Source organism: Rissa tridactyla, chromosome 9 (genome assembly GCF_028500815.1).
Source record: "Rissa tridactyla isolate bRisTri1 chromosome 9, bRisTri1.patW.cur.20221130, whole genome shotgun sequence".
NCBI lineage: Eukaryota > Metazoa > Chordata > Aves > Charadriiformes > Laridae > Rissa > Rissa tridactyla.
Window position 1 is genome coordinate 35,321,892 of NC_071474.1, and position 12,409 is coordinate 35,334,300.

Consider the following 12,409-nt stretch of genomic DNA (forward strand, 5'->3'; position numbering starts at 1 on the left):
GACTGACTAGTATGGATGGAGAACACTGAGCAGTTAGCAGCCTGCCATCAGGCTTGTTCTTCCTTTTGGCCTTTTTTTCCCCCCAGAGAAAGCACAATTTCACTTACGTTGTCTCCAAGTCTGTGCCTATCTGTTCCCCTCTTCCCCAACAATGCTTTACTATTGACCAGTTTCAACACAGTTTGGTAAATGGGTAGATGACTTGGTGAAACTACATATGCCATGAAAATGGACGATTGAGCAGGAGCAGGACACCTTGGGAAAAGGTTTACCTAGATAACCTTTGAAGCTCCCTTCCAACCCAAACTATTCTATGATTTTTTTATTAGATATCAGAGTGCCCACAATAGAGGGAGATACCAGAAAGCAAGCTTCCTAAACAGATCTGTGAGATAGGGAAGTAGTTTTCTTATTGATTCCTTCCGAAACGTTGAGTTGATAACAGAATATGGTGAAGAAAAGCAAATGTGAGAACATAATGAAAGAGGCAGAACTAGAAAGGAGGGTGCTTGGTTAAAGTGTGAATTAAAGTGCATTCACAGATATAGTGGCAATGCTGTCCATCATTGGCAGCAGCATCAGCAGAAATGGCCCATTAGTCACACAATTACCCTTAAAAAGTTTACCCTTCAGCACCTAATATGGTCCCTTAACTTTCAAAAACTTCCTGAAGTTTTGACATAATTAGAAGGATAAGGGCTTATCCAAAAATGTTTTATTCATTTCAGTCCTCTAACAGACATCTATTCTAGGCAAAATAAGAGCTAACCTACATGAAGTGAAAAGCATATGCTTGATTGCCTGGCAGGTATGACAACTGTGACTTTGCTTAAGTATCTTACTTTGGAAATCACTGTTGTGTGGTTTTCAGTTTCGTGACTCAAAACTGAGGAAACTTATCTCATGTTCTGATAACTTTATTGCTAAATTAACATCTTTCCAAGATAAGGTTTTAAAAGATTTTTAGAAATGGAAGGTGCTGATTATTTTCAAGACATGTAAATAAAACTCTTTCTGGTAGTTTCTGTGAATTTATGAGAGATGATCCACTGATTTGGCTGAGTCATAAAAATGCTTTTAGTATTCAGAAGCAAAATGAATGCTGCTGTGTCATTTTTGATGCAACATTTTTTTATAGCTCAGAATTTGAACTCTTAGGCAAGCAGGGATATTCCTTAAAATGAGAAGGTGGTTCATTGTTCAGACTGTCAAACAGGCATCACATATTTTGTGTTCTCTCTCTCCATGGTTTTTTTAACCTCTAAAGTCTGTGTATTGCTATAGGACAAGGAAGAAATATCTCCTTTCAAATAAAACAAATCACCTCCAGCTTAATCTGAATTTTCACTCCAGACATTGTTTCTTAGATGACCTGATTTATTTTTTTTTTGCCACATAATGCCGAACATAATAACAAAAAAAATCCACAATGTAACAACAACAACAAAAAAGGGTGGCTTTGCTGAAATTTGCCTAATACTCTTTTGTAAACACTGTATTCCCTTCCTCATAAAGGCAGCAATGAAGAATTCAGTCTGCATCAGTTAGCAACCCCTTGAGACACAGCATAAGGTCAGGCTGGACAAACCTAAAAAGGTCATGGCCACTGAGCCAAAATGGTGCTTATTATCAGGCAAAGAAAATAGCTGCCTCCGCAGCCAGAGGTGAAGAGTCAGGCATAGAGACCTGGGAATTGTTTATTCCGCACTGGTCCAGTGCTGCATATTTCAGTGTTGTGAAAAATTGTGCGTGAAGTTTTCCAACCGCCTTTTCTTACTGATTTTATTTCCCATCTTAGGAAACCAGTTCAAGAATTTGATTGAAAAACATGTTTTGAGGAAGCAGTAAAAAAACCATAGCTAGACGGTGGGTGGCCTTTTAGTCTGATGAACTGTGAGTAGACTTACAGCCCATGTCTGACCTCAGCCATGTTAGTGTGTGCCTGGAAGTGATGTCAGGGAGTCGCTTTAAACTGACTGTCTTCGAACTTGGCCATCTCTCTGTTACTTGCACTTAATGCAGAGAATTTCACTACTTTGGTAGGTTTGCTCTTTGCAGAAATAGAATTAGGCTGCTTATACCACCTGTTTCTCAAAAGAACTGTATGTTCAGTTTTTCCTGAAAATGCCCTCAATTTCTTTGCTTTCCAGTGGAGAAAAAAGGACAATTGGTCAGAGACCCCTGAACTGCTGGCAGCCCATTTGGAGCAGTTGCAACTTGCTAAGTAGCTAGCACTCCCAAATAAATGCTTACAGCACGCCTGCAGACTGACTGCATACGTCATGTGCAATGAGTCTGACTTGTCTGGGGCCCTTCCCCAGCTGTGTATCCCCTTACTGTCATACGCATTCTAATCTCTAATAATGATTTTGAACTCATTTATGATTGATTTTATTAAATACTAAGAAACAGATTTGTAATGTCCTTATTCCTGCTGGTGGACAGCTCACCCAACAAAAGCTCTTTTGATGTCTGTGCTCACTGTAATAAGTAAGTGTTGAATATCGTCCAGCCTTGAGTAGTATATCTACTATAGCTACCTGTTTTTCACAGAGCATCACCATCACAAAACCACAGTAAATTCTTGTAAAAACATTTTATAAGAAAACTTTTGGTTAGTTGCCTGAAAATGGTGTCTTTTCTGATGGAAAACGATTACTTTTTTCAAGAAATTGATATAGAAATTTTTAGCCGATTAAAATGATGCTTTGATTAAATTCTTCTCACCCAAATTATGTCATACTTGTAGTAGCTTTGGAATAGCAGAGAATGAAGTTCCATAGAGGTTGGAATTGCTAATGAGTGAGATCTGGAAGAAAGAAGATACTCCAAAAAAGATGGCAACATTAACATTAAGCACCTCTCCTATGAAGACAGACTGAGGGAGTTGGGGTTGTTCAGTCTGGAGAAAAGAAGGCTCGGAGGAGACCTTATAGTGGCCTACCAGTATCTTAAGGGGGCCTACAAGAAAGCTGGTGAGGGACTTTTTAGGATGTCGGGCAATGGTAGGACTAGAGGGAATGGATTAAAACTAGAGATGGGTCAATTCAGATTGGACGTTAGGAAGAAGTCCTTCACCATGAGGTGGTGAGACACTGCAACATGTTACCCAAAGAGGTGGTGGAAGCCCCATCCCTGGAAGTTTTTAAGGCCAGGCTGGATGGGGCTCTGAGCAACCTGATCTAGTGGGAGGTGTCCCTGCCCATGGCAGGGGGCTTGGAACTAGATGATCTTTAAGGTCCCTTCCAACCCTGACAATTCTATGATTAGGTACTAGGGGAAGGAGGTGGGAGACAAAGGCCGTTGTCTGGTAAGTTCAGTGAGGAAAAAAAAATGTTATCCTCAAACAAGGCAGCTTTTCTCTAAAAACAAAGTATTATGAATGTACTGCAGTTCTGGACACCATTGTTCTAAAGCACCACAAACTATGAGAGTGCTGCGAGAGGTGGTATGATATACTCCTAAGGGAATCCTGGAAGAACAAAAAGTCTTTCATCATAGTCTTGAATGATTTCTGGGATGAAATGGCAGAGGACTCTTAAGAACTTCAGTAAACACTTTGTTGCTGAGGTTCAGGAGAAGGTCAGCCCTACGGCACATCAGTTGTAGCCTTTCCAGCAAGTGTCAGTATTCTGGATGAGAGCAGCTGTAGCGCTCCAAGGGTCAGGTGAAATCTAGAGGCAGCCAAGATACACACCATGTTGCCCAATGTTTGGGTTTTTTTCTTCCAAAACATTGATTCAGATCCTCCTCAAATACACGTGTCCTGTGGGCAAGGCAAGGCTGAAACGCATGGCCTTCCCTGAGTGTTAGTCACCACTAGCCCCAAACTGAAAATGGAAAAAAAAAACGCTATAAAAATGTCTGTGGTGCATTTGGTTTTGTAACAGGATTTATTGGAGAGGGAAGAGACGGAAGAAGCATTTCTCAGTCCCCAAATAACTGAGTTTTCTTTTACACAAGGCTGGAGCAAACTGGCATGCTCTTCCCCTTGCAGATGTACGGTTGTTTTTCTTTTTTAAGCAGTATTGGGCACTGTCTTGCTCTCAGGAACTGGACAATGGTCATGAAGATTACAGAGGAATTACACATCCTGAGTTCAGGGTGTACAGACAGAAACCTGAGGGCTAAATCTTCCTTTTGATGATTTACATGGCATAACAGCACTGATGATAGAGTCACTTCCTGATCTCAGCAAGGGCCGTTTCAGTCAGGGTCGTATCTGACTCCGCTTTTCATTTGATGGAGGTTTCTCTGAGAACTGTCCTCTGAGGGGTTAGAGCTGTGTCATAGGGCATGATTGTAACTTAAGACTTCTCTTTTTTCACTCCATAAGCAGAGTTTTTTCAGGCATAACAAGGTTGCAAAAGGCGTTTTGCATGCATTGAAGTATCTAGCACAGTTGGACTCAGTTATTTTTCTTTTTAGGGCTAACTGCAATTGCCTTGGCAAACAGCCTGATCTGGAGAGCGCTTCTATAAACATGCCAGCACAGCTGGGATTTATTATAGGATAGACAGTGTTTTCTACCTTTTCAGCTACACAACCTCAAAATAAGTGCTGTCTTTGCTACCTTCCTTTAGATGAGGTTGGTTCATAGTTAGCTGTAGCCAAAGCTGAATTTTTGCATCCATATTCAGAAAGAATTGCCTTTCTCCTTGCTTCCCTGCACTGACCTCGCTCTCTACAGGAGTTAACTCAGTATGATATGGGGATGGGAGAAGAGAAGAAAATGGAAAGAATTCTCAGATCTGACATAATTCAAACTGCTTTAAAAAAATTTAAGGGAAAGGTGAACTGGGCTTAAGTAGATCAGTCTGATAGAATCAAGGAAAATGCCTGTCTCCGTAGGTCTTGTGTGCAAGCAAAGGTAGATTATTTTTTATGTTAGGGCTGGGTTCCCTAAAGGGTGCTGAAGAAAGTGAGCTCTAAATGCTACTGAATCCTTTGAAAATCTTAATTGCAAATGTCATTATTGCTTTTTTCTTCTTCCCTTTCTCTGAATATCTGTTTTTCTGTCTAAGTCAGATGACAGACCCTAATCTATTAAAAAATAATCTTTCCCTTTCTCAGACATCAGAGATGTCTCATAATGTTTTACAGTGCAGTTTCAATTAATGTCTGTGAAGACACATAGCGAGTTAATTAACTCTTTGCATGTCTTTTCCCCTATTTATAACAAATATGGCATATTTTTTAGTTCATGGATATTGGCAATACTTATGCCAAGAGATGCATCTTCAGAGCTAAGGGGAACTTTTTCCTTTAGCCAAATTACTCCAAGATTTAAGGTAGCCACAGCAACCTGAAGTTAATGCGTATAGTTAATCAGTTATCTCCTGTACTTTTCTTCTTTTTTTTTTTAGGGAATTGTGACAAAGCAATATACAAACCATTTCATAGCTCCAGTGAAAGGGGTTTCTGTTGTCTCCTGTGGTTCACGTTGTTTTGAAATTTACTAAGTAAAGAATTTACTAAGCAAAGAAAAGTTAAGTTGCTGTCTTTCATATTTGTACTACAGTCCAAACATTTTTGTATCTCAGTGAAATTCCTAACTGCAATTTATCAGATCTAAGCAGGTGACTTAGTCTGCTGATATAGATTTTATTATGAAAAATATATTGTGTCAGATACACTAATATGTACCAGCTTGATTTTCTTCCAGCATACAGTGGGACAGGCCTTGTGACTGAGAGACAAGCAGTAGATCTGATATAGTTTGTCTTTCATAAGACTTTGGCAATATCTGATATGGATTAATTTAAACTTCTGTAATGGTGATGCATAGCTGATGAATAAATTACTTGGAGCACTCTTAGGTGGGCGTAATATTGATGGAGTCCTACAGAAATCTCCCTTAGTCTGGTATTCTTCACTATTTTCATGTACGGGAAAGCTGTAGGGGACAGACTGGGATAGGATTGCAAGCCAGTTGACAGGGCTGAGAATTCAAACTTACCTTGATGTCTTGGGAAAATACTGTCGAATAAACAGGATGGAATTCAGCATCACTCCATCAATGCAACCAAGTACAGTGTGTTGGTATTAAGTGACTCCATGGGTCAGTTAGGGAGAAAGGATGACTAGACAGCAAGTCCATAGAATAGGATCAGAGGTTGGGTCACAGTCTGAACACAAGGTAAGCATGTGAAGTTCAAGTGAAAAAGACAGAAAAATGGCTCCCCGGCTTCAGCAAGTGAGAGCATTGAGCTCTGCTCAGTGCTGCTAAAGCCTCATTTGGAGTGTGGTGTCTGCTTTTGGGTACCATACTTCAACAGTGATACAAAACATGAAGAACCAGTTATTAAGACTAGAGAAGACAGACTTGTTACAGGTTTTTAGATTATATGAGGGATTGCTGTAGAAAGAAAAGATAAATGACTGTTGTCTCCGTTCACATAAGTCTTGGGCTTGCTGAGCAGTGAAGGAAGCATGTGCATTTTCCCTCATGGGCTGTGTTAATTTGAGGTTAGAGAAGCTTCAGTCACAAGTAGGTTAGGGATAGCCAATTTGGACACTAAACAAGTGTTGGGACTGACTAACCTGTCAAGGTCTCTCCCACTGTTGTTTGCTGTGATCCCACACTAACTGAGTTTCTTATGTCCAGACTGCTCTGTGTTCTCCCAGTCTGCTCGTTAACCAGTTCATTTACTTGCTCTGTCACAAAGAGATGAACCAATTAAAATCAGAAAAAGGGGGTTGTGAGCCACTTTATTTCTCACAGCATCAGTGGCCGAGAAACACTAAATGTCAGGTATTTCGAGCCTACACAGTGCAGCAAGGATAGGTGACACAAATAGACTTCTGTCATGCAAATATAAGTCTGGTATGAAAATAAGAGCATCAGGGTTTTCAGCAGAACCCGAACCCCTGTAACCTCTTACCTCACTTTCAGACTCTGTACAGCCTAATTATAGTTCTGCAGATGGTGTTTATTTTATTATGCACATGCGTAAGAGGAGAACTGGGGAGAGCTCTGCATCTTGGATGGTGGAATGCTCCCTGTGGGCATAAATAATACAACAACTGCTTTTATTAGCAGTGTTGTATCAGAAATAGTATGGCTATTATATGTTAATGATGTATAATAAGATCCATTAACTTCCTTTAAACTTGTTCTTGGAAATGTGAAGGTATTTCTCTTTTTTACAGCACCAATGATGCAGGCTGACCCTGAGAAAGGGATTAGGGTTAAACCATTATGTTTGCAAGGGAGGTACTTCTGGTGGAACTCAGAACGGAATTGCTTAGGTTGCAAGGGATAGAAGGCATCAGGTCTTCTGAAATGCCTGGGGCATATCTCATGACGGTCTCTCTTCCTTGTAATTCCTCTGATGGTAGTTGCCTTGGTCCTCGACTATCCTAAATGATCACTGCATTATTGGAAAAGTGATTTTATTTTTTTTTTAATTTTTTTACATGCTTGGGGCAACCAAAAATGCTTAAAGATGCTCACAAGGACTGCAGAATAATAGATTTAAATAGCCCATTTCCAACTGTATTAGGGGAATTGTGGCTTAGATAGCTAATTCCATCTCAAAAGTATTCCTTAGAATTTTCTATGTGTAAGTGGTGAAAAGCAAAAAGCCCAGAAGAGATCAAACATCTGAAATTAGCTGTAGCTTGCACCTGAGTATTATTATGCATCTCATGACAGCCACACAGTGACAGTCATCATAGAAGCTGTTATGATGGCTGTAATTAATGACAAGAGAAACAGAGCTAATGTCATTTTCTTGCACTGTTCTTTAGTCTCAGAAGTCCAGGTCTCCCAGACAGTTTAATAAGAAAGGGTTTATCAAGCAGGATCCTGAAGAATTTAGTGACTATGGTGGAAAGGGAGGTGCCGTTTCTAAGTTCTGCTCTTCTATGTTTGCTTTGGACCCCAGTGGTCAGCAAATGCTAATCTCATCCGTATGTCTGGCAGCTGACACATGCTGCTCTCTGTTTTTTTCTCTGAGGGCTGTGAGATGCAAGACACACTTCAATTAAAAAATGACACTTTAATGTGGTTATTTTTAGCAAAGCAAACCAAATAAGAGAAGATACTTGTAATACACGGTAGTGCTTCATTTCTTTCAAAAGCAATGAAAGTTTTGGCTTCCTCTAGCAACAGAAAAGTTTGGACAATTTTAACCCTGAAGGCTCAATTTATCCCTTGTTTCTTACGCTAACAAAATAACATTTTGAAAGGAAAAACAAGCTAGAAATTATTATTGCCAGACATGCATGGAAATGGGATATGAAACTTGAGTCTGCCCAAGCTGGGTCTGGAATATGTGCTACCACCGTGCAGTAAGGGCCAAATAGTCAACTGATTTCAGCCCCTGCAACAGGCAACTTCAGGCACTGAAGTGCTAGCCTGAAGTTCCTGTTACTATTCCATATCAGAACATCCAGGCATGTTGAGTGAATCTGTCCATGATGCAGATGAGTATCTTGTACATGGTCAGTTTTCCTCGTAGGCACTATTTTGTTATTCGGAATTTTATTATGGTCTGTTAATAAGCTTTGAAATTTCTCTAAGTGAAGACACGTACAAGAAATACTGACAGAAGTGTGTTGTATAATGATAGGTCACGTGTTCACCAAGAGGCATTTAAAATTTCTATCAATTGTTATTTAATGAGAAAAGTGTCATGCCAAAATTACAATCTTCTTAAAGAAAACTGCATTATGCACTGTGAGCTGACTTCAGGCTGCCATCTGCTAAACCAGCCCAGGAGAACAGGCTTTCAGCTCAGCACTAAGGTGGTTCTTTTCTCTGAAAGTAAGTTCAGCTGGCACTGATTTGTCACAGTCTCAACAAAGGGAAGTCTGAGAGGTTTTGACTTGCCCATGGTGTGTAGCAAGGCTTGGATTGCCATCTTGGTATTTTGGGATCATCATCTAAAATTATCAAAGGGCAGTGAGAATCCATGAGGAAGGAGCACAACTCCTTATCCTACTGCTGATAACAAACTGGAAAGACTGCAGGAAATTTGGAGTCTCCTGCCATTTTGAGGCGAGGAGTTATTTATTCTGCATTTCTAATGCCTGGATATAAGATCGTTACCTTCCACAGTGTTGAAATTTAGGGTTATTCTTATACTGTAAAAGAGCAGGATTTCTTAGCGCTGTCTGCTCTTCCATCCTCTCAACCAGTCAGGAAAAGCAATCATTCACATGAGAGTGTCATGAGCAATCACTGAGTTGAAACCAGTAGGTTCCTTATCACTTATGGGACAGTCAGATTACCTGTTTTCTGAAGTGTGGCTTGGGAGGTTCTCCCTGGGACTGCGAGGCCACACACATATCCATTCAGGAGAACACCTTCTACAAAGGACTTCTTGGTAGCAAACACAATACTGATAAAAAATGCACCCCTGTGGCTTTCCCATGTTCAATGATACTTACAGGTGCTCTTTTTAGTGCCTTGATCTTCAGGCTATCATTGTACCCCTTGGGAAAGACACAGCAAGGGGCAAGCTGGTGAGGAGCAGTGAGGCATCACAGGAAGAGCCATCTATGCTTTGGTGAGAATCTGCATATAGATAGAGACAGAGCCAGGAACGCAATGGGAGAGAAGGAACAAGTTCCACTAAGTCTCCAGTAATCTCTGGTTTGCTTTGTTAGGACCTCTGTGAAGATCCCCACCTCTTTGTGAATGGAATCAGCTCCCATGACTTACACCAAGGCACCCTGGGGAACTGCTGGTTTGTGGCTGCGTGCTCCTGCTTGGCTCTGAGGGAGACCCTCTGGCAGCAGGTATGTGATCAACATGCTTGGTGCATGAAATAAAGCTAATAAACCTTGGTTGTTTCCCTGCCTGTCAGCCAATGTTTTTCCCTCTAGGACTAATATGCCTCTGATGACTGGTGAATTTTGGTGGATTCAAATCTTCCCGTTCTTTAGAAGTTCGTTTTTCATGTTATAAGACCTCCCCACTCCACAGTCCCATTGAGCGCCAAAGAAGAGATATAGCAAAGCCAGAGAGTGCAATAAGTTTTGTTTGTTGTTCTGTGCAGATCAGTCTGAAGTTTACTTACCTAAAAGATTCTTTGAGGTGGGACTATGTTTGACTTTGTACCAAATTCACCCTCTTTTTTTACTGCTTTTAAGGTGACCTATTTAAGGTCAAGTGCTCATGAAACTGAATACCAGCATTGTGCATGCTCCAGGGCAGTCTGCCCTCTGAATAAATCTTGGTGAACTTTCCCTTGTATGGTTTCTCAGGTGATTCCAGACTTTAATGAACAAGAATGGGACGCTAAAAACCCAGAGAAATATGCTGGGATTTTCCGTTTCCGTTTCTGGTGCTTTGGAGAATGGACAGAAGTGGTTGTTGATGATCTGCTGCCAACAGTGGATGGGAAGTTGATCTACTGCCATTCCAATGTGAAAAATGAATTCTGGAGTGCATTGTTGGAGAAAGCTTATGCAAAGTATGAGCTAGTTCATTGTCCTTTTAGTCCTCAGTGCTGTCCCTTCTATTCATCTGTTTCTTTTGTCTTTCAGCTCTATCATACTTTCCATATGTTTTAGGTTTGATGCTAGTAGAGAATCTAAAAAGATTGAAAACTCCTCCTTTAATCTGCATGGAGGAGGTGAATCGTAAAAGAGTGCAATGCACTCTATTTCAACAGCCCAAAGCCTTAAGGATCATTACATTCCTCTCCTAGAAAGCCAGCAAAATTTTATCTGCAATCTTCTGCTTTGTTTTGTTTTGTTCTGTTCTGTTTTGTTTTCCCTTTGGTTAGACATAAATATGTTACCTGCATTCAAGCCAAATTAGAGCACTTCAAACAGCCATGTGGTGACTGAGAATGTTCTGTGTTATCTCCAGGCTGGCTGGATCTTACGAAGCCCTAGATGGAGGCAGCGCTGCAGATGCAATTGTGGACTTCACTGGAGCAGTGGCAGAATCTATTGATTTGGTACAGGGCAAATATGGTGAGATTATTTCTGAGCAGATGAAGCTGTTTGAAGACTTGCTGAAAGTGCATAAAAGAGGCGGGTTGATCAGCTGTTACATTGCGGTATGTATAGAGAGATGGATTTTAAGAGTTAATTTGAATGAAAAAAAACTGGAAAAAATACCATTATTAGTATAACTATATTGAGTATGTCCTTCATCTGTATGCTTTGGAAAAGCTTGGTATGGAAAAAGCTAGCAAGTTGGCAGTGCTGTCAGCCAAGTACAACTCCATGAGCCCCTAAATACGATCACAAAACCACAAAGCCATTTGTGCTGGCACTTTACTGTGGATCTGAAATGCTATTTTTTCTGAATGGTCACGGTTGTGATTGACCCGAGGTTAATCCACCTCGAATGCCCTAATTTACAGGCCAGATGGCAGCATTTAATTTCTTTATTTCTTAGGGAAATCTGTTTACAGAAAACAGTTCTGCTGGCACTGAGCTGCTGAGACTTCTTGACTTTGATTGTGATGATGCAGTCATCTCCTCAGTGTAACACTGGAGCTGAGCTGAAAGGCTGAGCTCACTTGGTTATTCAAGTAGTACTGTTTGTTAATAAGACTCCCCATTAGAATTAACCAGCAAAGCTTGGCTATGCTGGCTAATGGGAAGCACCTAACTCAGGTGCCTATATTAGGAGGCCATGACCCTGAAGTTCCCTTAGTCAGAAGAGAGGGGATGGCTTCTCCAAGGGTGGTACAGGGTTGCCTTCTGGAAGATTTACCTCTGCCCATTCACTTGAGGTGATGGAAGACAGATAAGTATCGGCTCCCAAAGGCTGCTATATGCTTCACTAACCACAGGCATACAAGGGTCTTTGCACAGCCCCTTGACATAGGAGAGAAACCAGTGACAACTAGGCTTAAGTCACCTTCTATCAAAGTCTGCACAGTCAGGCCATGACTCCATAGCACTAAAATTCTCACCATGTCTGAAGCTGTTACCACATGTGGAAGGCTAACAAACTGCCATGGCATCTGAATATTTCCTAAAAGATTACTTTTAAATGATTTTTAAAGTGCGGTCTTCAGGAAAGGGATCATTCTCTAGAAGTTGCGGGGTTGGCATCCAGGTGCACTTCAGCATCTTACTCCCATGTCTTTTGCTTCCAATTTAAGACCTTTAGCTAAGGTCTTATGTGGACTTAGTTAAATCACTTAAACACTTTGCTGTAATTTCCCCATCTGTGAAATGAAGATCATGTTATTGTAGCAATTAACTACTTCATATCTGTAGTATAAGTGCTAAACCACAATAAACTGGTGGACCTCAAGTGTTGGTTCATTCAGAAATTCTTGTGAGTATCATGGTAGTTGTGGAGTGGTCTAGAACAACAGAAAATCAGTCATGTTTGGGAGATACCTGAGAACATTTTCTGTTCAGCTGGCCCTGGCCATGCACTGCCCTGCACCAGTGCCATGGTACCAAAGAGGAACACGTGGTACCTTCT

The 12,409-nt window shown here is 40.8% G+C and overlaps 1 protein-coding gene across 2 annotated transcripts in view; it reads left to right on the forward strand.

Moving 5' to 3' along the window:
* The window catches only part of CAPN6 (calpain 6), a 67,276-nt gene that overhangs the window by 30,526 nt on the left and 24,341 nt on the right, over positions 1-12,409 (forward strand). For both annotated transcript variants that reach the window (XM_054215462.1, XM_054215463.1), the window contains exons 4-6: positions 9,616-9,747; positions 10,216-10,424; positions 10,826-11,018. In XM_054215462.1, coding sequence (XP_054071437.1) covers positions 9,616-9,747; positions 10,216-10,424; positions 10,826-11,018 — 534 coding nt within the window. The remainder of the gene's footprint in view (positions 1-9,615; positions 9,748-10,215; positions 10,425-10,825; positions 11,019-12,409) is intronic.